This window comes from Chelonoidis abingdonii, chromosome 17 (genome assembly GCF_003597395.2).
Source record: "Chelonoidis abingdonii isolate Lonesome George chromosome 17, CheloAbing_2.0, whole genome shotgun sequence".
NCBI classification, from domain to species: domain Eukaryota; kingdom Metazoa; phylum Chordata; order Testudines; family Testudinidae; genus Chelonoidis; species Chelonoidis abingdonii.
In genome coordinates, this window is record NC_133785.1 from 11941774 (window position 1) to 11968129 (window position 26356).

General features: G+C 44.2%; 3 protein-coding genes across 10 annotated transcripts in view; 1 reads left to right on the forward strand and 2 right to left on the reverse strand.

Moving 5' to 3' along the window:
* The window catches only part of CARD19 (caspase recruitment domain family member 19), a 150006-nt gene extending 134301 nt beyond the window's left edge, over window positions 1–15705 (reverse strand). For 3 of the 4 annotated variants that reach the window (XM_075073366.1, XM_032804147.2, XM_032804145.2), the window contains exon 1: window positions 15606–15705. In XM_075073366.1, the coding sequence (XP_074929467.1) occupies window positions 15606–15621 (16 nt within the window). In that variant the 5' untranslated portion in view covers window positions 15622–15705. Of the gene's footprint in view, window positions 1–5145; window positions 5361–15605 lie in introns of those variants that run through there. The other variant, XM_032804146.2, reaches the window with a different exon arrangement.
* Window positions 1–26356, forward strand: part of PACS1 (phosphofurin acidic cluster sorting protein 1) — a 548517-nt gene that overhangs the window by 507953 nt on the left and 14208 nt on the right. The gene's annotated exons all lie outside the window — the stretch shown is intronic.
* The window catches only part of SUSD3 (sushi domain containing 3), a 51038-nt gene continuing 49958 nt past the window's right edge, over window positions 25277–26356 (reverse strand). For all 4 annotated transcript variants that reach the window (XM_075073365.1, XM_032804232.2, XM_032804234.2 and 1 more), the window contains one exon: window positions 25277–25917. In XM_075073365.1, coding sequence (XP_074929466.1) covers window positions 25704–25917 — 214 coding nt within the window. In that variant the 3' untranslated portion in view covers window positions 25277–25703. The remainder of the gene's footprint in view (window positions 25918–26356) is intronic.

Consider the following 26356-nt stretch of genomic DNA (forward strand, 5'->3'; position numbering starts at 1 on the left):
TATAGTAGCACAGTAACAGGATAGGGAATGCCGTATGTCACAGCACAGAGTGAGCTGTGCTCTAGAACCCATTACTCCCTCTCGAGGGCACTCTCCAGGGACTGGTTTTGTTACCTTCAGCCCTCTCTGGGTGGAATCAGGGCCAGCGCTTCCATTTAGGCGACCTAAGCGGTTGCCTAGGGCACCAGGATTTGGGAGGACGGCAGACTGCTCCGGTGGACCTCCTGCAGGCATGCCTGCGGACGGTCTGCTGGTCCCGCGGCTCCGGTGGAGCATCCGCAGGCACACCTGCGGCAGGTCCACCGGAGCCGCGGGACCAGCGGACCGTCCGCAGGAACGCCTGCAGGAGGTCCACCGGAGCCGTGGGACCGACGAGCCGGCCCTGTGCCTAGGGCGCCAAAAACCCTGGCACTGCTCCTGGGTGGAATCACGCAGTCCTACCACTCATATACCAGATCTCAGGGCAGCAGCCTCCCTGTTTACCAGCCATGTTAACAAGACAGGCCCAACTGTGATTGGCACCTGTAAGCCCTTTTCCGCTGGGAGCCTCTGACCGGCAGCTGATTAAAGCAACTAAAAAACAGCTTCTTCAAAACAAATGATTATTTAGTCACCCACAGGAAGGCAGAAAGGATAAAACAACAAAAGGCATATCTGCCTGGGTCTTACCCAGCCTTTATTCTTTCCTTGCAAGTTCTAGGTAGGTTCCATCCAGCTCATATCCCCTACTCCCAGCCTGGGAGAGACAGACAGCCCGCAGCATTCTTGGTGTCTCTGTCAAAGATCCATCTTCACCTGCTGCTACCTGCTTCCTCTCCAGGCCAGGTTCTTTAACCCTTTAGTAACCGCTTTGATCCTAGACTCAGAGCTGGGAAGAATAAACCTGGATAGTCTGGTTGGAGCCAGACAATTAATTTCCCAATTAATAGCTTCCCCATTGTTTCCCTAAGGACCCTTGGTATTCACTCTGGTGATACCTTATATTTGTCACTGTTTCATTTCCTTCTTGTTTCCCCCTGACAGCCTCCTTTGATTTAGCTCCATGAAGACAGGTAGGCTAGCTTCAAGCAGGTACACTTAGCTGCATATGTTATCCATTAAAAAAAAATACAGCTTATCTCCCTTATTCTCTACACCATAATAACATTAATAATACACAGATACCAATTCTACAGGTTGTCATGGCGGCCCCTGCACGTAAGGATTCTCCAGAACACTTGTTGCAAGTCTCCTCCAATTATTACTCTAAAAAGGTGGTTGGTACTTTTCAAAATCCCGTTAGGGTGAAATTGACAGAGTTGGAATTTGAAGGCACATGATAGGAACAGGGCAATGCAAGCTCCCCACCAATGTGCCTTAGGACTAAGCTGGAGGAACACCCTTTAGCAATGAATGGTTACTTTTCTCTGCTCCTCTCTGCTCAGATTTCCAAAAAAGGCCTGCTTCTTATTTTCCTTTCTTTTCTTAAATAGTGGTGTCCACAGAGAAGTGGTCTAAGATTATCAAATCACATCTGTCACTGAACAGCTGGCAGGTGATAATGATTTTTGGTCTCTGCTGATCTGTGCTGGATTCAAAGTGATTACCTAGACGTGAAAAGCTCTGTATTGCACTGCCAGTCCCCTGAGTCATGCAGTGCCTAGTGCTCATGGAAAGTTTCTAGTGCCTGCACTCAGAAAAATGTTCTGTAGCAACATTAGTAACCCATCTTTACTTTAAACAACAGTCAACATATTAAATTCATCTGGGAAAGCACAAAAAATTACAAAGCATTTGATCACTAAATATGGTGTCAATTGTCTCACACTTGTTATCAGTTCTCTAACCTTCACATGAAGGTCACATTTTCCTCTATAATGTAACCAGGAAGTATTTGTACTGTATATACTGAGGAAGAATCTTGATGCATAGAGGACTCTGATTAGATATAAATGACACAGATGTTTTTGGAAGGGCTGGATAGATATTGGGTGTACTATACTGGTGATATATATTATTTTCATTAAAATGTTAAAAGATCACAGTATTGTGCTCTCAGTATGCTAAGCTATGAAATTTAACATGTAGCAGCAACAGACTTGCTGGTGTCTTCTGTCCGTAGACATTACAGTACCCAATTACGTAAATTAGCAAAGACACAGAAACCAAAGCTCGGTCCTTCAGAATTGTATGCAGACCCCAATCCTGAATACACCTATTCCTGTGCCTAAACGTAAGCACATATCAAGCCTATTGACTTCAGTGGAGCAATGCACATGCTTAGGTTTAAACATGTGTCTAGCTATCTGCAGAATTTGAGCCTTAGAATATATTGCTCTGTGTAACCTTGTGAACCTAATGGGCTGTACACAGGCACAGGGATCCACGATAGCATGTTTGACTGCATGGTTTCATTGTGTTGTACGGTTCAGAATTGGAACAAGATTTTGGAAATGGATTTCAGGACTGAATAAAGCTTTTCCAAATAGTATTCGGTAGATCCTTTCCAAATATTTTGAGTGACACAGTACTACTAGTTACAAACTCCACATAAACATTGGCTCTATATATCAAAAATTCATGACTCCACGGGTAAAGCATGACTCACATCATAATTAGTCCCATCTTCACAACTTCAGCGCTTATGGTGGCCTGGCTGTTTTGAAAACGCAGTTGCTAAGAGCTTCAAAGTTGTTATGATATCAGATCAGAAGTGAATAGCTCTAGTAAATGAATGAAAACCTTCTACTGACCCGTGAAATTAAAATACCAGACTTGTAAACCAAGTAACTCTGCTGTGCACAAATTGATGGCAATTACTCTCACCATAATTATCTTGAAGTTAAAAATCTCTCATTATGCAGAGCCATTAAGAAACCAGCCCTGCTGTTGTTTTAAATGCAAAACTTCCATCTTCACTACCAGGGATTACTCGTGTGGAAGAGCTGCAGGATTAGGTCCTAAATTAACTTTAGGATTAAAAAAGTAAAACAAAATTAAAAAATCCAGGACCCCAGTGTCTTAAATTGCTTTTTCTTCCAGGCATTTTTCATAGCTCCAAGTACATTGATCAAGCTGAAAGTCATCAGCACTTTTGAAATTTGATTCTCCACATCACAGTCATATTAGATGTATCATCCAAGGCTAAATGCTAAATAAGAAAGCAGGAATTAAACGCCTCCTGCCTGGAACTCCCATTGCCTTCAGTGGGAGATTCATTCATGGGGAGGCTACAGGATTAGGCCCACAGCCAGCTATGGAGGAGAGATGATATCTCATATCTATACACATCAGCCACCTCAGGCTATTTAAATAGATGCTTTTTGTGTTTGTTTAGAAACAAACAAATCATTACTCCCAAATTCAAGCCATGAGCCAGCAGTTCATATTCACTTGGTAGCAATCGTAATAGATCTGATTATTATGTTCTGCATTTATAAAGGGCCCTTTGCTGTGGCAGCTAGAGCACTTCTCCACAGCAGTTAAAAGCAGGCCCACCTGGGTAGACGCAGCAGTCAAGTTACTGCAATGTTTGCAAGGAAGAAAGAAAATGAAAAACTAAACAAAATCTCAAACCCAGATCAGTCTATCTTGCCCCACAGCTCTTGAAACCAGCCAGCACGTTCATTTTATTCATGCTCTGCATTTGCATTAGAGCTGGTTGTGAACTTGAGAACCACTGTGTGGGGACGTGAGGCACCATCTTTTTGTTCTGTGTTTGCACAGCACCTACCGCAATGACCTGTGCTCCTAATTTGAGCTCAGAACTTGCATGAGGAGGATAAGCGGACTGTTACTGCCCAGTGTCAACTATTGATCCTGTGTCAATTGGGGGGACATGGTATTTACTACCGTAAATCAGCTGAGTACGTATAACCCTAGAGCAAAGACACGCCAAAGGGTATATTATTGGCGGGAGTTAAGGTTTATAGCAGAAAATTATTGTCCTGCAAGTTAACAGCATAACTGGGTTTTCACCGTAGAGCTAGGTAGACAGACACAGTGCTAGGGTACCACATAATGTGCTGTGTGACCATTAGCATGGTGCGGAGGCCAGTGAAGTCTTCTGTCTGTCAGGCTGCAGCCTGTCCTGGATTCCATTAAAATCGGCCTGGTTTCCAGTCATTACATCGCTGGGATACACAAGCTGAAGGTTGCCCTAGGGAAGCTCTCACTCCCACAGTACATTTTTAAGGGCTATTGGAAGAAAAAAACAGACTGAGTTTTGAACTGCAGAAATACAAAGGGGTTGTTTCCTCTTGGGGGGAGAATTTCTGCTTCCAAAAATCAATGCTGTGCTTACAAGCCAAGTTTTCCAGACAAGTATTGATGAGGACACAACATTGCCAAGACACAGCGGGAAGTATTTCCAGATGACTGGCTTGCTCTTCCTTGCTGAGGCCTGACAAACTCATTGCAGAGAATACTCCTAAATGCTCCCAGCCACTGCTCCAACTTCCACTCCCAGCTATCCGCACCCCCTGCAGTCAGAATCACCCATACCCACCGGACGCGCTCTGTGCGCTCTCTCCAGCCACCCCCAGCTCCATGCGCCCCCTGCAGCCAGAGTCACCCACAGCCACCAGCCACACTCTGTGTGCTCTCTCCAGCCACCCCCAACTCCATGTGCCCCCTGCAGCCAGAGTCACCCACAGCCACCAGCCACACTCTGTGCGCTCTCTCCAGCCACCCCAGCTCCATGCGCCCCCTGCAGCCAGTCACCCACAGCCACCAGCCGCGCTCTGCGCGCTCTCTCCAGTCACCCCCAGCTCCATGCGCCCCCTGCAGCCAGAATCACCCACAGCCACCAGCCATGCTCTGTGCGCTCTCTCCAGCCACCCCAGCTCCATGTATCCCCTGCAGCCAGTCACCCACAGCCACCAGCCACGCTCTGTGCGCTCTCTCCAGCCACCCCAGCTCCATATGCCCCCTGCAGCCAGAATCACCCACAGCCACCAGCCGCGCTCTGTGCGCTCTCTCCAGCCACCCCAGCTCCATGCGCCCCCTGCAGCCAGTCACCCACAGCCACCAGCCGCGCTCTGTGCGCTCTCTCCATCCGGAGCTGCCGCTGCCCTAGAGACGCGCTGCGAGCGCAGCCAGAGCGCCTGCCCCCTCCCACCGCGACTTCAGCAACTGCCCGTTTGGAGGTGACGAGCGCCCACTGACCTGGCATGATGGCGGCAGCTTGGGGATCCCGGCCGGGGCAGTGCGTGGAGACTTCCTTGTTTTGCAGCCACAGCTGCCTGTCCCTCCCCTCCGTACGCTGACAGGCCAGTCCTCCTCTGACAAGCAGGCAGCGGCTGCAGGGAGTCCCAGCTGCTGGGGCTCGGGTTACAGCCTGATGCCTCCCTGCACCAGGCTCTCCAACATCATCCACCCGCCCAGCTCAGCAGTGAAGGTGGCCCCAGGGTTCCTTCTCCTCGCTCCCTCCCCGAGACTGACAGATGTCGGCTGCAGGCTGTATGCCAGGTGGTGATGGGGGCCTGTTAACTCCTGGAACAAGGCACCGACTCTGATGACCCAGAAAGAATCAAGCCGGGAGATCAAATGAGCTCTGGTTGTTCTGAGCCTTGGCTGCCAGCTACAGGGCTCAGCAGCAGCCCCCCTGTCGCGGAACTGGCCTCCTTTAGACATTCCTTTCCTTGGTACTTAACCCCGTCTGTAGGCTGGAAATGGAACGGGAGGAGCAAGGCAGGGGGGTGGTTATTTCAGCACAAAGCAAGCACGTTCCAGACAGCGAGGGAAGTCAGCTCTTCAGTGCCCAAGAAGGGGGGAGAGTGTGTGCGTGAAAAGGGGCCACTGGCAGGGTATTCAGAGGTCACATATGCAAGAGAGCACTGCCCTCAGTTGGTGGGCAGTGAAAGCAGGCTTTCATATACACTGTGGGCTCAAGCCATAACATTCCATCCGGATTTCCAAAGCCTCCAATTGGATGGATTTTCTCTTTTGTTTGTGCACAACACAAAGTTTCTATTTAGTTTGTGCACAACACTAGCATGTAATAGCCGTGGGGGCTCAGGGCTGCCCTGCGATGGGAGGGTGTAATGGGAGGGTAAGCACTTACTTGAGTAGTCCTGCTGAAGTCCAGGGGACTACTGGCTTGATTAAATGCTACCAGTGTAAATAGAGTTTACAGAGTAAGGTCTCAGATCGGATGACCGGCAAAGTGCATGGAGCACCATATGCTGTGCATCCCTGTGCCCTAGCATGATCCCTGTGACAGAGAAACAGCTCCCTATTTCTCACCAGTCAGGACAGGATTTGGTGATGTTCTAGTGTGACCCAAGGACCCCTTAGGGTACGTCTAAACAGCAATTAAACACCCCACAAATGGCCCAGGTTAGCTGACTCAGCTCAGGCTTGTTGAGCTCAGGCTGCGGACTTGCAAAAATCAGTGTAGATGTTTGGACTCAAGCTGGAGCCTGAGCTCTGAGATCCTGCAAGGGAGGGGAGGCTGGGGGTGGGGATTAGGTAAGGGTCTTTTATTCCAATATAGATATACCCGTAGTGCCAGCAGGCACTTCATGTATGGATAATATGAAGGAGTTAAGTATCTACGCTAGAACTTATGTTCTTAAGGTCTGTGAGTTGTGGTCAGTCACCAGAAGTAGATAAACAAGTTTCTTTCAGGCAGAAGATGTTTTACCTATTCGTTGGTCTACATATAAACTGAATGTTGTGCACTTCACAATGAATGCCTAATTACAATCTGAGCAAAATGATAAACAAGTGATTGCAAACTCTCTAGGGGAGACTCCAGACAGGAAAACACAAGAAGCAGCCAGGGCCGGCTTTAGGCCAATTCCACCAATTCCCCCAAGTCGGGCCTTGCGCCTAAGAGTCTCCAGCGGCACTTTGGTGGCAGGTCCTTCGCTTGCTCTGGGTCTTCGCCGGCATTTCAGTGGCAGGTCCTTCAGTGCCGCCAAAGACCTGGAGCGAGTGAAGGACCCACCGCCGAAGTGCAGCCAAAGACTCAGAGCACCGCCCGGTGAGTACAAGCCCCACATGTTTTTTTATAAGTGTTTTTTGTTGTTTTGGGTTGGGGTTTTTTTTAGTCATCCCTGTCGGGGCCCCGTTGAAACATCGAATTGGGCCCCGCACTTCCTAAAGCCGGCCCTCGAAGCAGCAGTTATCCTGTTTGCAAGTCAAGACAAGGGATTTGTGGACTATTACTGTAGGGACAGAGACAAACTCTGCATCTTTCCACAGAGGAGGCAAGAAGACCAAGTGACTTGTCCTATGAACAGAAGTTCACAGCCACGCCTGACTGTAGTATGCTGGAAGGATTTGGGGTGAGCTTTTGTTCTACATGATATGACAATGGCTTGGTAGTTAAGATTAGGCTCTAGTGCAGCGTTTTTCAAAGTTCGGGTCACAACACAGTAATGGGTAGCGGCATGCAAGGCACTTGGTCGCTCTGGCAGGACCAGCTCTAGGGTTTTTTGCCACCCCAAGCGCAAAAAAAAAAAAAAAAAAAAACAGCAGAATGCCACCCCTGAAATTGTGCCACCACAAGCACGTGCTTGGTTTGCTGGTGCCTAGAGCCGGCCCTGCGCTCTGGTCAGCGCCGCCGACTGGGATGTTAGAAGTCCCATCCATGGTGCTGCCCAGCTAAGGCAGGCTAGTGCCTACCTGCTCCGACACCGCACTGCACCCCGGAAGCGGCAAGCAGCAGGTCTGGCTTCTAGGCAGGGGGGGCCATGGGGCTCTGCATGCTGTCCCCACCTTGAGCACTGGCTCCACACTCCCATTGGCTGGCAACCGGCCAATGGGAACTGGGGAGTGGAGAGCAGTGCCTGGAGGCAAGAGCCGCATGGAGCTTGTGCACCTTTGCCTAGGAGTTGGACCTGCTGCTGCCCGCTTCAGACACAGCATGGTCCGAGCTGCCAGGACAAGTAGGAAGCCTGCCTTAACACCCCCACAGTGCTGCTGACCAGTAGCCGCTGGAGGCAAGTCCGCACCCCAATCCCATGCCTCAATCTCCTGCCGCAGCCCTGAGCCCGTCCCTCAAACCCAGAGCACCTTCTGCACCCCAAACCCCTCATCCCCAGCCCCACCTCAGAGCCTACACCCCCAGCCCAGAGCACTGACCCCCTCCTGCACCCTAATCCCCTGACCCAGTCCAGAGCCCCCTCCCAAACTCCAAAGCCCTCATTCCCAGCTCCGTTGGGTCATGGGCATCAACACTTTTCTTCAACTGGGTCCCCAGAAAAGAAGTTTGAAAACTACTGCTCTAGTGTGCATGATCTGATTTGAATTGTTTATGTTATCCTTTGTTTCCAATATTTCTGTTTGCTATTAATCGATTCTCTGTGCTTTGTTAAATAAACTTACATTTGCTTTCTCTAGAAATACATCTAAATGCTGCATGTGAAGCGGAGCTATGTCCTATGGTGTAACCAGTAAGGGGTGATTTATTATTCCTCTGGGAATTATGAGAGTGTCCAGTGGATCAGGGGCTGGGTATGCCAGGGAAATACTCGAAGGACTCGGGGGTTAGAGAGTGGCTGTTGTTAACCTGTAAAGAGATAGCAGGGCCTGGCAACACCCCAGAGAGCTAGCTCAAGAGGAGATTCTTTACAGACATAGGAAAGATATACAGACCTACATCTGTAAAGAATCTTCCCTTGTGGAAGCCCCAGTGGACAAAAACAGAAGTCAGGGGGATCCCTACAAAGAATTGATTCTAGTAAATCAGAATTTTAAAGATCTAATGTTTTTACAGTTTTTTCTGCTTGTTTACCTTTTGCATTTCACTCAGCATGGCCAATGAAACTGTACAAGGGCTTAAAAGGTTCCCCCTTTCGTCTTTGATTACTATAATAAACACCTCACCCTGAGAGCAGGGTGGAGGATTAAATGGATTCTGCTGACTCACTGAGGCAAATGATTTATTCACAGAAAGTCACCTAGACCACTGGTTTTCAACCTGTGGTCTGTGGACTATGTCTAAGGCAGGGGTTCTCACAACAAAAATTTTGGTAGCCTCAGAGTCTGGCCACTAACTCTTGCTGGTGGCCACTCTGACAATTTTTCCTAAAATACTGAATTAAATTTGGAAAAACAAATAAATATGTATATATAAAGGTCCAAATCAGTCTAATTGATTTATGCAGGATTTTTTGCAGACCTAATAACAAAAATAATGTACAGTTGTCTGTATTGTTTACTTGATCTAAACAGAATAGAGACTCAAATAAGGTGCTTTGCATGTTCTTGTCTTTTGTTGTTGTTGTTTTGTTTTGGGGGGGGTATGACTTGCTAGCTAGTGATATTTGTGTGCTTGCTAATATAACCTTTCACATCAGCAGACTCGATAGCTAGAAGGCAGTGAAAAGTGACATAAACATACAAATACCACTTTTCACACAGACTTACTCAGTGGTAAGTCTGTGTGAAAGACAGTGATAAGTGGTAAGTCAGCCAGAGGACAAATTAAGCCCTGGATGGGGAGGTGGGTAGGGAGGCAGTGGGGGGACCAGGGGAGGGAGCAGAGTCTAAGGGCAAAGGGGTGGCTAGCCTGGGGCTGGGGCCAGAGCCCGAAGCCCTGCAGCCATAGGATAGAGCCTACTGCCGTGTGGCCAGAAGAGCCCACCACCCCAGAGATGAAGCCGGAAGCCTGAATCCCACCATCCCTGGGAAGGTGGGGAACACACACTGGCTGCCTGCTCCTCTGGCTTTGTGGCTCCACTGCCTCCTCCCCTCCTCCCCGCACAATCAGCACCCAGAGGCTGTGGCCACGAGAAAAGCCCTGGTGGCTGCATTTGAGAAATGCTGGTCTAAAGAGTCCATGAAAGGTGGATAGTGGTTTTCAACCTATGGTCTGGGGAACATTGGGGTCCACAGACTAGATTTCCATAGGGGTCTCACACCTCCATTCAAAATTTTTTAGGGGTCTGCAAATGAAAAAAAGTTGAAAACCATTGACCTAGACCAAATTCAGGATCTAAGTCACCAGATCTGCAAACATAGAGGGCCAGATTTTTGAAAGCACTGAGCACCCAGCAGCTCTCCTTGTGACACTGGTGAGCAGATTTTCAAAAGAGCTCATATTCAACATGCTCAGCTCTTTGGAACATCTGTCTCTTTCACACATGAATTGCCCCAGTGAACTTGGTCAATCATATAAGCTTAAACAGAAAGCTAGCCTAACAGGAAAGCTGTTAATTGACAGGACAATGATTTTGCAACCTATTTCTGGCAACATAGTATCAATCTTTTTTGTTTTGCACTTCAGTAGCACTCCTATTTACCCCAAGAGTCTTGAATGACATTATAATGTCTATGCAGTACTAACTCAGTTTAACACATACAGATTTCTTGATCTATAGGTATAAAGATTAACATATTCTGCTATTATATTACATCAGCAGAAGCAAAAGGGAATTTCTATTGAAGTTAATCTAAATTTTTATCATTTGTGTACTGTACTGCTGGCATGGAAAGAGGATACCTATATTGCTGTTTCACTTTAAGGAATACTAAGATTTATTTTGTTGCTAGCCACAACCAAGGCCATCCTGCACTGGAGGCAGATTTGCTTACGAATTTTTAAGTTTTGAAACACAAAACAAAGATCCATTTCCTTGGTGTTTGTGCATATGGCAGATACAAAACATTCATTGTCTTCACAAGCAATGGGGAGAACTGGTGTTGGTTTTAGCTAGGAGGAGAATAAGCTAGAAATAGCTAGAATAAGCTGTTATAAAAGACTTGGCATTAGTTGTCATGGCTTTGTTCCTGTAGTCTATGAAATCAATGACAGTTTTGGTCTCAGTGAAGACGGTGAAATTCTAATATTTATTATGGATATCGATGTGCTGATAGCTTTCTTGAGTCCTCCCCCTCAACTCACTCACCTAATCCTCACCCGCTGCTGAACCATTTGTGATGTCACAATCCGTCATTTTACTCTGATGTCACAATCTCACTATTCGAAGAGGAAAGGAAGTACAAATACGGAATTAGCTCATATATATGTTACCCCCCCATTGGATGGAACCCCAGCCCTCCGCAAATGCATGTTACAAAATAGCCGTACTATGACTATAGTTACAGATGTTTCTTCTTTACTTCCAATAGTTGTGGCCTGGGCTTTAGGAGCAAGGAGATCTGAATTCCACCCATGCGTACAAACCTGAAGTTCTGTCTGGCTGTGGAGCCATTCATTACATCATACTATGCTGTATTTTTGATATCACTGTTCTACCGATCTGTGAATTTTTTGGGGTACTAGCCAGTATTGCGTAATGTTTCAAAGCAGCACTGACCATGGCCAGAAAAGTAAATTTTATGACTTGCTGCTCCATCAGAGAGAATGGGCAAGCCTTTGGAGGCAGAACTTTGACTAGATCAGGAGGCGTGACACATAAAAGGTTAACTTACAAAGTAATTAATTATGTAGGTAGGATTTTCTCTCTGCACCAGATACAGTTTTGATGCCTCTTTTCCATTCTCATTATTGTACCAAAAGGTAAAATATTTAAATTGATACATAATAAATACATTTTAACTTGCTTGCAGTTTGAACTGGGAATATAAATTTAGGAATTAATTGCCAATTTTGAAGCAATTCATTAATTGTACAATTTGTAACAATGATTTACTTATCCATATATAATTTAAGTGTCCCACAAACATTTTTTGCATTTTTCTAATTTGCACGTGCAGTTTCTGTTTCCAGGCACAATTTATCTTAATTGGACAATTAGAAAAGTGGACTCATTTATTTATGCTTAACTAGGAAAGGTAAACCAAAGTTGACAGCTGGATTTTCAAACCTAAGAAAAAAGAATAAACTTCCCTCAGCTGAAGAAAGAGCTTCAAATGAAGCTTCTAATTAAATATGGCTATATTAGCTTTATGAGGCAGAAAGCATGAAGAGATCTGTGTCATTTAAAAACTCACTGTAGCACAAAATTCCCTGAACATTCAGTTACTCAGCCAGGTGCAGACAAGAGGCTGACACCCTTGCAGACAAGCTTTGTCAGAGTAAGAAAGCTGTGCCTCCAAGTCTGCATGCTGCAATCAATAAAGAACTAGATACATTATTTACTACTGTGGATTTCTAATGACTGCACAATCTAGGTAAAGGAAATTATTTCATGAAATTAAAGCATTTTGGAAGAGGTATATTTCTAAGATGTTACACCAAGGTGAAGGAAGACGTTTTCTAATTATGACTTGCATCAAAAAGACAAAAGGAAATATTTATACTCAAGAGGAACACAAGATTTTCTAATCATCATAAAGGGGTTAAAACCAGGGCAATAAGTCGGCCAGTGTGTTCTACCCTAGACACTTCAGTCCAGCACCTTATCAATGCGTGACCATTCTATGCAGATCTGAAGGAACACCCTCTGAGTCACATAAGAGATATTGTCCCCTTAGCATCTCGCTGTGCTCTGAGCTCTATTTGTCAAACACTCTACTGTCTTTCCAGATAATGGTTTAATAACATCCAGCTCCAGAATGGACTGGCTTGCTTACATTCCATGCCTCCAAGAGATACTGTAAGAAGATAGCCTTCAATAGGTGTAAAGAGACTTTTTGCGTGGATTAACACTATTTTCAAGGCAGAAATCCTACAGTATCTGAAGGGTGAAAGGCAAATGGATCACTTGACTCCAAACAATTTTGCTATCAGATAAAAATAGACACAATAAAACATGCACTCACATACTCTTAGAGATTCTGACCCGGCAGCTGTCTTGGGACCTATTGTTTATGCATGCCCATTGAGAGAGACCCGGCGAGGAATCACTTTGGTATTTTTCCTTTGAACTTCTAGCCATATTTATTTCCCTGACCCCATCCTGGAGAAGGAAAAGGTTGATTGGCTGTATTTTGTACACAGGGCCGATTAGGCCTATTCCACCAATTCCACCAAATCGGGCCCCGCGCCTAACAGGGCCCCGCGCCCAGTGAGAATCCCTTCCCTGGCTAGAGGCGCCTTCTTAATTTTTACTCACCCGGCAACATTCCGGGGGTCTTCAGCAGCACTTTGGCGGCGGGTCCTTTGCTCGCTCCGGGTCTTCGGTGGCACTTCGGTGGTGGGTCCTTTAAGTGCTGCCCAAGACCTGGAGCGAGTGAAGGACCCGCCGCCGAAGTGGCCCCAAAGACTCAGAGCACGCCCGGTGAGTACAAGCCCCACATGTTTTTTTACATGTGTTTTTTTTTTTTTTAAGTCATCCCTGCGGGGGCCCCGTCGAAACTGTTCAAATTGGGCCCCGCACTTCCTAAAGCCAGCCCTGTTTGTATGACCATCCCAGCTGATGGATTTAAGGACACCTCACCCTCTTTGTATGTACATGGTTATATGGCCATCAGGAACTGACTGCAAACTCTACCACTGGCAGGCCTCCCTTTTGCTGTTGGGAGTTTAAAGCTCTTTGGGCGTGATCCAAAGCCTGTTGTAGTAAGTGGACAGAATCCCATTGAACACAATGGCTTTGGATCAGGCCTATTCTGTGCCCAGCGTTTATGATATTTGCACTCCAAGGTGCAGTTTTAACACTCAGTGATCCACAGCAGAATGCAGCATTGACTTGCTCAAGAGTACTTCACACTCACTGGAGTCTAAACTACTCATACGAGTTCCGAAGGAATCTTTTGATTATGGACAGCTCAGAGCGGCAATGTTTGTACATGGAACCAGCATTCCTCACTATTTGGGATGTTTAGATCTGAGGTTACAGTTGAGACCCATCTTTACTTTTTAACTTCTGGATCATTTAACCAAAGATACTGGGGGAGATTCTGTGCTGCACAGAAGAGCCCCTATATGGGAAGACAGGATTTCTAGAGCCTGCGGAGGGGGGTATGCATCTCCAGTATGCTACAGAATCGAGGTCCCATTATGCTGCCATACAGAGGCTGGGTGGGGGCTTGTGGTTTTGCCATCCTGTGACTCCACTAGTTTTCCCCCTTTATGGTGTGGAATGCAGGCACCATAAAGTCTGTTCCTAGGCTGAGAATGGAGAACTAGCTGCAGAATGGCTCTGCTGCCACTCCGTGGTCTTGTGGAGGAAGAATTACTTCCCATCACCTGCGCCCAGCTCCTAGAGCAGGGATAGTCAATTATTTTTGTCAAGGTCCACATTTCTTAGTTAAAGGTATAGTCAAGGTCCAGCCTCCAGAGAAAATAATAATAAATAGTAATCATAAATAATAATAAAAACAACAATAAATATAATAACTAAATGAAAAGGTTTGGGGGTCTGTTCAAAAGTGTCTGGCGGTCTGGATTTGGCCCCCAGTCCATCTGTTGACTACCCATAACCTAGAGAGATCCCCAGTGCACAGTTCAACTGCTTACGTTGTGTGCTGGAGGCAAGATTTGAGCAAAGGGAGATACATTGGGCCCTGAATCAAGAGTTGTCTTCAGGATCACTTTAATTCCCTGATTCTTCTTTCCAGGGCTCTAGATCTCAGCTTAGAGTTTAATATCCTTCTGGCATTACATACCCTTGAGAAAGACAGAAGAGTTCCAGTCCCATGTAGATGCGATTTCAGCATATGAATGGGTATGACTTTTGTAAGTCTAATCACACTTATGTTATTTACTGGTAAAGAAAACTCTTCTGGGGACCCAATCTGGATTGGCCAATCAGAATGAGTCATACAGTGGACACAAAAACACTTAAGTATGGACAACCAAATATATGCATCGTGTTAAGACAATGAAAAGTATGCCCAGCTGCTACAGACAACCAAACATATCCATAGGCATAACTATGATGTGGCACATACGGGGCAGGAGCATCGCAGTGGAAAACCCACCCAGAGCCAGATCCATGATAGTCTAAGAGCCTAACTGGACATGATGTGTGCATTTTCAATATTAATATAAGTATCTCACTGTAAGCTTAATGGCACTTAAAAACCATTACAGCCTAGGAGTAGAATAATGCTCATTTAAAAACTGCTATGTCTAAGAGCTGCAATTTTCAGCTCCCTTTCTTCCTGCCGATGGCAGACATGCTATGTCAGTGGAGGCCAATTATTTTCCTACGCGGAGACTCATCTTTGATTTTTATCTCCTAATTCAGCAAACAGTATAAATGACCTGCCAACCAATGTGTTTTATTTTCCACAGTAACAGTTTAAAGGACAAGCATTCCTACTTCCTGATTAGCTAATCTCAATGGAGTGTGCTGATTTTTTCCCTCTGCTAAGCAGAAATACTTGTTTTATTTAATTTAATTATTTTATTTCTTAATTGTTGCCATTGTCACCTCGAATCAGAATGAGAAAATACATGACACTATCAGTTATGCATTAACTCACAGTAAGATTTCATTTTTTCCCAGCTGGATAGGGCAGTACAGGAAGTGCGTCTAATGAAATCTCTGTCTGTGTTAAGAAAATAAAATCACTGCTGACAATTTTTCAAGGATCAGATTACCCACTAAACTCCCCGCAACAAGTGTTAGTGGACGATTTGCAAAACAGAATCCAAAAAGGAAAAATCTCAGCATTCATCAAACTACCAGCCACTCCTCTGCCCAATCCCTCACCCCACCTCGCTCTGTTCTTCATGATCTGTTGTTTTGCTTCATCTGACTTTGAAAGTCAAACCATTTATTCTGCTGAAAACATTTCATATAAAAATGTTGGTCACTTACATGTCCTGTAGGGCATTGTCCATGGGTTTCACGGCTTTCCTGTTATGTCTGAAATATGTAAAACTGAGAAAAAGTTGTCTCCCTGCTTTGATGAACAGAGAGGTCACTGACTAGTAAATAAAATGAAAGTAAAGTCACTGAGAGCCACGTAAGGCTTTTTGCGACCAGCAGAGGCCTCCCTTGTGTGCTTAGAAGAGAAGAAAAAGCCAGTAAGGGAAACTACTGTGAGGGGAGAAATGTTCAGATGTGGACAGGGGCGGTTCTAGACATTTCGCTGCCCCAAGCACGGCGTCCACCAGAGCCGTGGGACCAGTGGGACCCTCCGCAGGCATGCCACCGAAGGCACCCTGCCTGCCACTCTCCCGGTGACCGGCAGAGCGCCCCCCCCCCCGGCATGCCGCCCCAAGCACGCGCTTGTCGTGCTGGGACCTGGAGCCGCCCCTGGATGTGGGCCAGATCCCACCCTCATTAACACCAATGGGAGCTTTGCCGCTGATTTTAAAGGGTGAACGAGGGGGCTCGGAACTGAAGAAATCCAGGTTTTACAGAAAATCGCAGGATTCTTGACTATTATGACTAGGTAGGATGGGTTTGTATGTGGAATAGATTAAGGGCTCTTCATCATTAGCCCTTATGGTTTATTTATTAGCTGAAGGGAGGTCAGCCAAAGTAAACCCCTGAATCTAAACCCCTCTGGATTTTGGGGGGAGTTCTGTGCCAGCTGCAAACTTTGGGACTTGACCCTTTCTCTGTTACAGGTCAAACTAAATTCCTAGATGTGAACGCCTCAAACTTCGGGGACTCTTGAATCTGGACCTGAAAACTGAACCACTCAGGCTTACCTCCATGTGTTGTTACACACATCCAGGAATCAAAATACCCCGATTCTGCTCAATAGCAACATTGTCCCTTGACATTCCATTCCCTACACTAAAACGAAATGATGATAGGACATCAACAATGGAAAACTGGAGCATGTCCTGTTTTGGGTGTACTGGGAAATTCAACATGTGTAAGCCTTAGGGGAAAGTCATCAATCAGCTGGACAGATGTTATTATAAGCATTACCATGTTTGTTCAGTTGAGAATGTATGGGATAAGGAACTCCCAGAGGCATATATGTACATGCATCTGTTCAGAGTTTGAAAATACACTTGCCATAATGTCTCAGCCCATGTCAAATTCTAACAATGCACAATCACACAAAATGAATTCATTGATGGTGTTGATTCAAAGAAATCCCCACACCAAAAAACAAACAACCCTCCTCTCATCCCACAGGCCTCAAATCTCCACCCCTAACGTGTAAATAAATTAGACTTGCTGAAAGCCCCAAAAGGTCACAAACTCAGACTCTACCAGAGTGGAGGGGAAAAAATCCACATTTGAAGGCTTTTCTTTCCCAGACTCCTTGTATGGAAATGTTTGAACTGTTAGCTTGAGTGCCTCAGCTGATCTCCACTGTCAGGGAAGGATGAAGGGGAGATGCAGCCAGAATGCCAACCATAAAAGACTTTTAAATTAAACCCAGGATGTGGAAATGGATTGGAAGCCACTGCAGATTCTCGAGTACGGAGGCAAAGTGCTTTCTGTGGGAAACTAAGCAAGGTCCCAATCCTGCAAACACTTCCATACATCCTCAACCTTAATGAGCAGTCCCTATTACACATGTGCTTAAGTCTTTGCAGGATCAGGACTTCAGTGGCCAGCTGAATTCTGTAGTAAATGTACTTTCAGAGCCTGATTGTGCACTCTTTCACAAATTTTATGCTGGTGCAATTCCATACATTAGCATAAACTGGTGTAAGGCAGTGGAGAATCAGGTTTCTGGAATGGTTTCCAAGCAGGTAGCAGTGTGGGAATTGCATGGATAGATTCCCACCAGTTCAGATACACACATACCAGTTAGCAAACGACCTTAGAAATGACCAAAGGCAGTGAAATAATGAGACAAGGAGTTTCCAGCAACAGCTTCTGTAAATCATCTCTCTCCATAACAAGGCTCTATTACAAAATACAAAACCAACCTCTTCATGTGAGTACAATGAGAAGCAAATGAAGCTATTTGCATAACAAGGGGAAATAGGATTTGGCCAAAATAGTTTGCATAAAACCATTAACATTGCGTAGGGTATAATCCAGGCAGAATAGTAAAAAAACTATATTGCACCTAGAGCTTTTAGTATTCCCCCCCCACACACACACACACCACTCAACTCCAACCTACCAGCCCTTGGCTTTTTGCTTCTCTCTCCTTTCTGGAATCCTTGAACCTACTCCCCTTTCTGGAGCTTGCTGCTTCCCTCTGGGGCCAACAACTTTCCTTCCTCCCCAAAACCATCCCCCAATCTCCACAGCCTGGGAGCTGGCTGCTTCCTCTCTCCACCATTCTGGAGCCTTCTGCTTTCACTCCCACCCCTAGTGTCTCTTCCTTCCAACCTTCCCTTATCACCTCTAGATCCTCTCTCTTGTCCTGCTTCTTCCCTTCCTAAGTTTCTCTTTCCTGGTCACTGCATTGGGGCAGAAGGGTAGCCCGGTGGCAGATCAGAATAAAAACACACTAATTTGTCTCCAAAAGATTTCTAAATGTGTTTTTAAAAGGAGAAAAAAAGATAATACATTAAAAAAAGACTTTGAAATGTTAAATTTTTAAAAAGAAACTTTTCAGAGAGACCTTACTTTTTCCCTTGTCAATCACTGTCTTCTGGGTCTCATCTGTGGAGTAACTTGCTTGCAGTCCTCTGGTCCATCTGTTCTCTTTTGGGTATTTTTGTGCCTTGCAATATTCAATCAGATGGGTAGCTGAGACCAAGGTCAGATGAAACCGGCTATTGCAGCAGAATTCCTCCAACACCTCATGCCTGTAAAATAAACTGTGAACAATGGTGAGACTTACACTGTCCTCTAAACACAGTTTTCAGTGAGCACCCCATTAAGATAAATGAGGGGAGTTCAGATCTCTCTTACAACTACTATCACAGACCCTCTGTCTCCTGCAGATTCTCACCACAACATTGGATTGTGCTCTGTTCACATTCAGAAGTGTTTCTTTGTAATCATTAGGGCTAGAAACTATATATATATAGGGGAGAAAAACCCTCTTGTTAATATTAGTTAAGGTAGCTCTCATCAATAAATGAACCCTTAAAAAATTTGGAAATACAAAATGAAGGATTAAAATGCTGCAAGGTCAAACACATACAAGTTAGGAAACTCCAGAATTAATGTTGCCCATGCAATGCAACCTTAATTCGGCCTTCTTGCATATGAATTATGATACAGTCTTTAATTACACGTAGAAGTGACTACCTGTGAAAAGTCTGGTGCAAGTGACTTGCTGAGCAACACATAGGAACTTGGAGGCAGGGGCAGTCTCCAGGGCGGTGGTAGTTAAAAGCTGTATAGTAGTGCATATGAACAGGAGGACTGAATTAAGGTTTCATGGGCAATGTTCATTCTTGTATATCCTAATTTGGGAGCATTTGATGGCAGCTTTTTAACTCTTAAATACACAATGTGTATTGTGTATTTCTTAATTTTTTATGGTTTAGTGTATTACGGAGGGAAACATTAACTAATATTAAATACAAATTTTTGTTTGAGAATTTGCTTTTCTTAATAGAAAAAATGTGCGTGTGTCATAAAACTATGTATACAGTAATAGCCCTGCTTTCTATAACACAGTTATTTAAATTGCAGCAGTATTGTTAATAGAATGTCAACATATGTAAACAAGTCAGCATGAATTGAGTACCTCCCTGGATTTTCAGGGAAAGTTGTAATGTCATGAAAAGTTTAAAAAATGTATTTGAAATGTACAGATTTCACAGTGTTGGGAAACAATAGATCATTTAGAAGTTGCAGTAAAACTCATGTTTTTTTAAATTGTGTAACAGAAAACTGAGTAAGGGGTTATGTATAATTTCCCACTTTTGAAAAAAAAGGTAGATATCCAGAAAGCCATACCCCCCAGTTTGATAAGAAGCAACAATCTACTTGAAATGGAGCTGGGATTTTCATGTAGCCCTTTGAGAGGAACATAACAAACAATGACCTTTGGAAACAAAGAGTGTAACTTACCCCAGTACAAATCCAAAGGATCACTTTGGAGTTTATACAACGGAGCTTTCATTACAGCTCCTCTTGGACCTAGGACTTCTATTTGTAATGTTACGGTAATCTGAGGCAAACTAGTCATTCAGGCAGTGACATTGGAACAATTTGTATCGTGGGGGTGCTGAGAGCCATTGAACCAAACTGTAAACCCTGTATATGATGGAAACCACTTCAAGCCAGGGGGTGCTGCTGCACCCCCAGCAGTTCCAACACCCCTGCATCCCAGGCAGTCATTGCCATGACATTCTGGGCAATTGTGACGCTCTCCAGGTATGCAAATAAATTGGAGACAGTCAATGATGAGTGGCTGATTATCTCTGATGTCTGACAGGCAGCGGCAAGGGGCAGCAAATGGGTTCAGTGTGGGAATCAGGCTTTTCCAGTGTTCTGGTTTTCATAACTTTTAAAAAAAAACAACTCAAAAACAAAAACACCCCCCCCCCCAAAATATAGAAACTCAAAATACACACAGGAAATCATTCCACTCTCATGTTAATCAGTGACTGAAATTTGGTTCAAATTCCCCATGGTGTGTTTACAAACATGGTTCAGAACAAGGATGAGACACTGAGGTACTGACCCTGTAAAACAGAAAATTCTGATACAGCCATGGTCTCCCTACTGCAAGATCACATTCTCTCTTTCTCTCAAATTAAACCTTGGGCTCTGCAGATATTGCTGAACCTCATAGGGCATGGAGGTGAATTCCTAGAGCTGGCATTGAACAGGTAAGAAGTCTCTCAATAAAACACAGCTAAATCAACCACTTCTCGGTCGCTTATCTACCTTATGCAATGTGACTGGTAAACCCACCTTGGAGCTACCAGGTAGCATGATGCCAGAACGACTTCACTTTCTTCAAGTAGAGAGTCAGTTAAGTCTATCTCTCAATTAAAGTTATTACAAACGTGTGCTGCATGTCAATGTAAAAAGAAAAGTTGTGTAAACTGTTTACATCTGATTATAACAGAAGCAGCTCATTCTGCTTCCTGCAAGTAATTGATACCTGAGACATTCCAGAAGCAAAATCACTCGAGTCATGCAAAAATGAAATGTTTCATGTACAGAAGCAGATATTCATTGTTTTCCGTAAATGCATGGGTGCTCTGATCTCCCCTTGCCTTCCCAGGCCTATCTTCTCTTACTTAAATTTCAGCCATGCCTTGTATGTTTCCTCTTTCTTGGTTTTGCAGCCTGTTCTCTTTTCTGTGTCCTGCAAAGGCCTCTCTCTCTCTCAGATACATCATGTCCCAAATAAATTTTTAATTATTGTACTGCATAACAGGGAGCATTCTTCATTATTTCAGAGTGACAGAGCACACAGTGGAAAATGGTATCCTTTAGTTCCCAAAAGGGAGCACAAGAACAGGTCATTCAGCAGGCTTCCAAATATTCATTTACAACGTTCTATGGAGGAAATTTGTCTGCACGATAGTCAATATTCTAATGACAGGTTTCAAAGTGGTAGCCGTGTTACTCTGTGTCAGCAAAAAGGAGGAGGAGTACTTGTGGCACCTTAGAAACTAACGCATTTATTTGAGCATAAGCTTTCGTGGGCTAAAGCCCACTTCATCACATTCAAGCAGTGGAAAATACAGTAAGAAAATATATATATATACACACACAGAGAACATGAAAAAATGTGTGTTGCCATACTCACTATAACGAGACTAATTGATTAAGATGGGCTATTATCAGCAGGAAAAAAAACCCTTTTGTAGTGATAATCACGATGTTGGTCTCTGAGGTGGCACAGTACTCCTCCTTCTTTTTGCTAATACTCTAATGTTTATTTAAACACTTCACTTCTTCAACTGGGTGTAGGCTACCTTGAGAAAAATCCCACCCCCCAAGTATATTCTTCAAACACACACATAGGATTGGCAACCCCAAGTGTACAAAAATGTCAGCCCCCCCTACCCCTGCCAAATCATGAGATTGAAAAAGAATACATTTGGGGTTCTTTCTATTTGCCTTCTAGCAATAGACTCCCTAGGACTCCTGTTTTCAGGTTTTTTTCTCTGCAACTATGAGGGCTCAAAACCCGCTTCGTTTTTAAATGAAAGGCAAGATTCCCTTGGATTCGCCTGGCTCCACCAAAATCCCCCACAACCACCCACCAAGTATTGTGAGATTCACAATCAGATCACAAGAGTTGGCAACACTGCTGTCCTTGCCCCCCAAAATGAATCTGGACAGTCCCTTTGGCAACAGGCAAGTACTTGCTAGGAGCATGATCCTGCAAGTGGCTGTGTGCTCTTGACTGGCACTCAGCACTTCACAGGTTCAGGTTCTTCATGTTTCGAGCATGGCAAATGATTCCTCTTCCATTTATCTCAGAGAACCAGCTTTCTTGATTCCCATGGTAAGAGTCATACCAGCTGGTTTAGACAACACCACCTCTTGCTATTTACTGGAAGATCTTAAAACCATCCTTTTGGCTTTCTGCAGGCAGCCTAAGCTGAGCAATCGAACAGTGTGACTTGGGCTGTCTCAGTACATTGGCTTGCATTAGGAAAGCAGTTTTAAGCCATTCTCAATGAAGGAATACAAGTAAGAAAGTTCACTGGTATTCATGTGCCATTTAGAATTAACCTACCTTATCCTCACATATAGCAATTAAACAATTCATAAGTATACGTCCATGGGGGTTCTTTTATATGTTAAAGGCATTTAGTTTTTTTAAGCATAAGCTGCCAGTTCATTAAAAATATACAAGTCAATGTGAAACACCCCTTGGGAGTTGTTCTATAGCACAGAGATGAGACTATGAATCTATTTAAACTCATTAGCTTGTAAAAATTCTAAGGAGTTAATTTAATAAACATGATTTTTTAAATGTCTGCTTAATATTCTCAACTGCTTTCATCTTCTTCCTGCAGAGCACTCCTTTTCCTTCTGATGATAAATAATTTGTACACAAGCAATAAAGCCAGCTCCAGGGGGCATCATTATCATAAACTAAACACATTCCCAGGGGTAACAGAACCACAATTCTCATAAAACGCTATGGGTGTTGTTCCTTTGTCTTGTTATAACTTTGCTGCCTATTGCACTAGATTGCTTAAACAAATGATAGTAATCAAACGCTCCAGCACTGAGACAGTAAATCTACCTGGCTGCTCTGTTGTCTCTCATGGCTATCAATGGCTTTCACCTCCAGGGTTTTTGCTTTCTGTAGCAAACATTACTCAGACTGGCCTGGTTTGTCAAACCTAGTGATTGAGCTCCCTTCTTGTGCTGTGCATTGGTGTCACAAACAAGTGAATGTGGTTTTCCCCTGGTTGGCTCTAAATCATATTAAAGCATCTAAAAGTCACGTGGTAAAGTTAAAACTACAGTGAACTAAATCCTGAAATCCCTACACAGTGCAGATTCCCATTAAAACAAACAGGAAATTTGATTTAATGAGGATGGAAGGAGTCTGCCATAAACATTACAACCCAGTGAAACAACTGCTCATGGCCGAGCCCATTCATAGAAGTGTAGGACTGGAAGGGACCTTGAGAGGCCATCTAGTCCATTCCCCTATGCTCATGGCAGTACTAAGTATTATCTAGACCATCCCTGACAGGTGTCTGTCTAACCTACTCTTAAAAATCTCCAATGATGGAGATTACACAACCTCCCTAGGCTATTTATTCCACTCTGACAGTTAGGAAATTTTTCCTAATGTCCAACTAAACCTCCCTTGCTTCAATTTAAGCCCATTGCTTCTTGTCCTATCCTCAGAGGTTAAGGAGAACATTACAGCTTACAGCATGAAGGACTGAAGGGGGGAAAACCTTGCACTATTCTAACTTGGAGGGTCAACAAAAGGAAGCTGTGTACATTCATAAAAAACTTAAAACTTATCAATAAATCTTTTGTTGTATTCCTAGAAATTACATACTCAATAACATTTTCTAAAATACTTAAGTGACTTAAGAACCTACGGTGCAGATCCCAAAGGTATTTATGTGAGAATTTCAGTGGGAGTTAGGCACCTACATACCTTTAAAAATCTGGCCCTAAGAGCTTCAGTCACTTTTGAAAATGGGACTGGCATGGATCTACAGGTCCAGTGCTCCCACACATTGGCTGAGGTAAGCCCTTTGGCTTCACCACCTCCTGGGTCTGAACCTTGGAGCTTCAACACATCTGACGACTCCATGAGCTCCCCTCAGTGAGTCCACTCGACTTGGACTCCTGGGGAAGACTCGCACGTGCAAAGGGAGCAATGCACCCCCGACCTCTTCAGACTGGAGTGACTCTCAGACAGAAGGGTTTATTAGATGTCTGGAACACAGCGTAGAAAGTTCTTAGTTAGCATTGAGAATAGAAAGTTACAGCAAAGTCCATCGGGGTCAGCCCTGAGCTCTCTGTCTCACCCCCCCTTGAGACCCAGTGCAGAAGCATGTATCCTGCTTCCAGCAGCCCACACTAACCACACCCAAGGGTCCCTCCTCCATCCTGGGTTCTGATTCCCAGACAGAATAGGTCACCTGGCCATCCACTTCAGTTCTTTGTTCTCCCACTGGCCAAAACTAGCTAGCTTCCTGGAGAGGGCACAAGCAGTCCTGGGTCGTTAGTTGCTAAGCACCAAATGTCCGAGCCATTGTCCTCTGGGTTTGTCATAGGACCCCAGACAGCCAGTCGTCAGTCACACCTGAATCACTACAAAGAATAAACCTTTTCCCACCACCCAGTTAACCGTGCATTGGGGAAACTGAGGCACACACCATATTCATACAATACATTATGAAAATTCCCACTTTGGCACTTTTGGGCCTCTTACCAACTAGCAATATGATGAAACAGCTGAGAGCTGGAGGAGCATTATGGGTGAAATGACAAAGGCTATATCCAACAGACACTGAGAACTTCCTGCAGGAGACTGAGTGTTTGTCTCTCCCAATAAAGTCAATGGGAACAGAGTGTGCTGTGCAATACTCAGAGAGCACTGAGCAGACCACAAACGGGCATGCCCCGGGCCCACTCAGCTGCAGAATTCCTAGAGTCATCACGGCCACCAAAAGGCTCGATGTAACAATGCACATAAGCATGTGCTTAACATCGTTCAGTGGGACTTAAGCGTGTGTTTAAAGTTAAGCACATGCTTAAGTGCTCTTCTGAATTGGGGCCAAAATGAAGTAGGGTTTTTCTAGATTCTTTAGCAAACTGCAACAATCTGAGCTGATAAAAATAACTAACAAGTCTTTCAAAATTTGGTGGGGAGAAAAAAAGGACGATGTGAAACATCTGAATTCTTCATAAGGAGGTCACACAATTAAGTCTATTGTCAGGGCTCGCCTTACAATCCTATTTTATAAGGGCTGGAAAGTGGAACCATTTCCTCTTATTTTTCTGATGAGAGAACAAATAAGAACTCTGTTTGAACATGGAGAACAATTATATTGTAACTATGGAATAAGAGCCAGAGCAGTTCCTTAATGATCCAACCTGGAAAAACAAGAACACATATATTCTAATATGAACAAGGAGGTCCTGTATATACCTAGAATGGATGAGTTAACTAGTATTGCCATTCTCAAATAAAATGACAGTGCTTTTTCATTAAAAAGCAATTTTATTGTAATTCTCAGACGTGTGTGCAAAAATACGGTTTTTTTCTGGCATGGTTACAAAAAGAACACAGGTTAAAAGAAGTTTGCAGTCATATGAATGTGTCATTGTTGTCAGAGACTTTACATGAAGCAAATATACAAATGGTTACCATTTCTCTCTATAGTATGTACAGGAGAATATTATATTCTTGCCATGATATCTAGCACTTTGTAGAGAATGGCTACTTATTGTAAGCATCAACATTCATTATTTTATTTAAGTTAAATCTGGAAGCATTTTAAAATAATCTTGATGTATAAAATTTTCAGATTCATAAGAATAATTAAGTAGTTTTCTATGCAGTCTTTAAGGCACATATTTCTAACCAGATTTCATTTTGGTCCAACACAGCAAATTATTTGTTTCTGACATTGACTATCCAGGGATATGAGAGATGGGTTTCTTGTAAATATCCTTGTCATGTCTATGGACCTCAACATGTATCGTACTCACTGTATGTATTGGAACGTTATGTTCTGGCAGTAATTGTTTAATAGGTACACTATCGCTTGTGTTGAATTTGGGCTGACAGTCATTTCCTCTGCCACATGCAGAAGCTGCAATGTCCCTAGTCCATTCTTGGTGGAATCTGCAAATAAGAAGGTGAAAGTTAGTTGGGTTTCACTTGCTTTAGCACAGTCAGATCTTTCAATTCCCTTTTATTTGCACATCAAGCATTTACCAAACAATTTGTGCTGTGCTACATGGACTTCTTGCTCTAGCATTAAAACAGTGAGCAGTGATGGGGCAAATAACTGTCTCTCAGCTGAAGCTAGGAGAGTTGCATAATTGTGAAGGAGGCACAGCTTGAAGACAAGTGTAACGGGGTGGGGTGGGGGATCTCTTTTTGAATTTTGTTGCAGTTTTGTTAACTGCCCTACTGACAAATCATGCTAGTTGCCTACACTATGGGATTGAGTCTCAGGTACCCTCAAGTCCCTTTATACTGTTTTGGGAACATGAAGTAGCCTTAAAATGGGCATAAACTACAGTTACACTCACTCATTGGCCCTTTCTGCTCACACAGC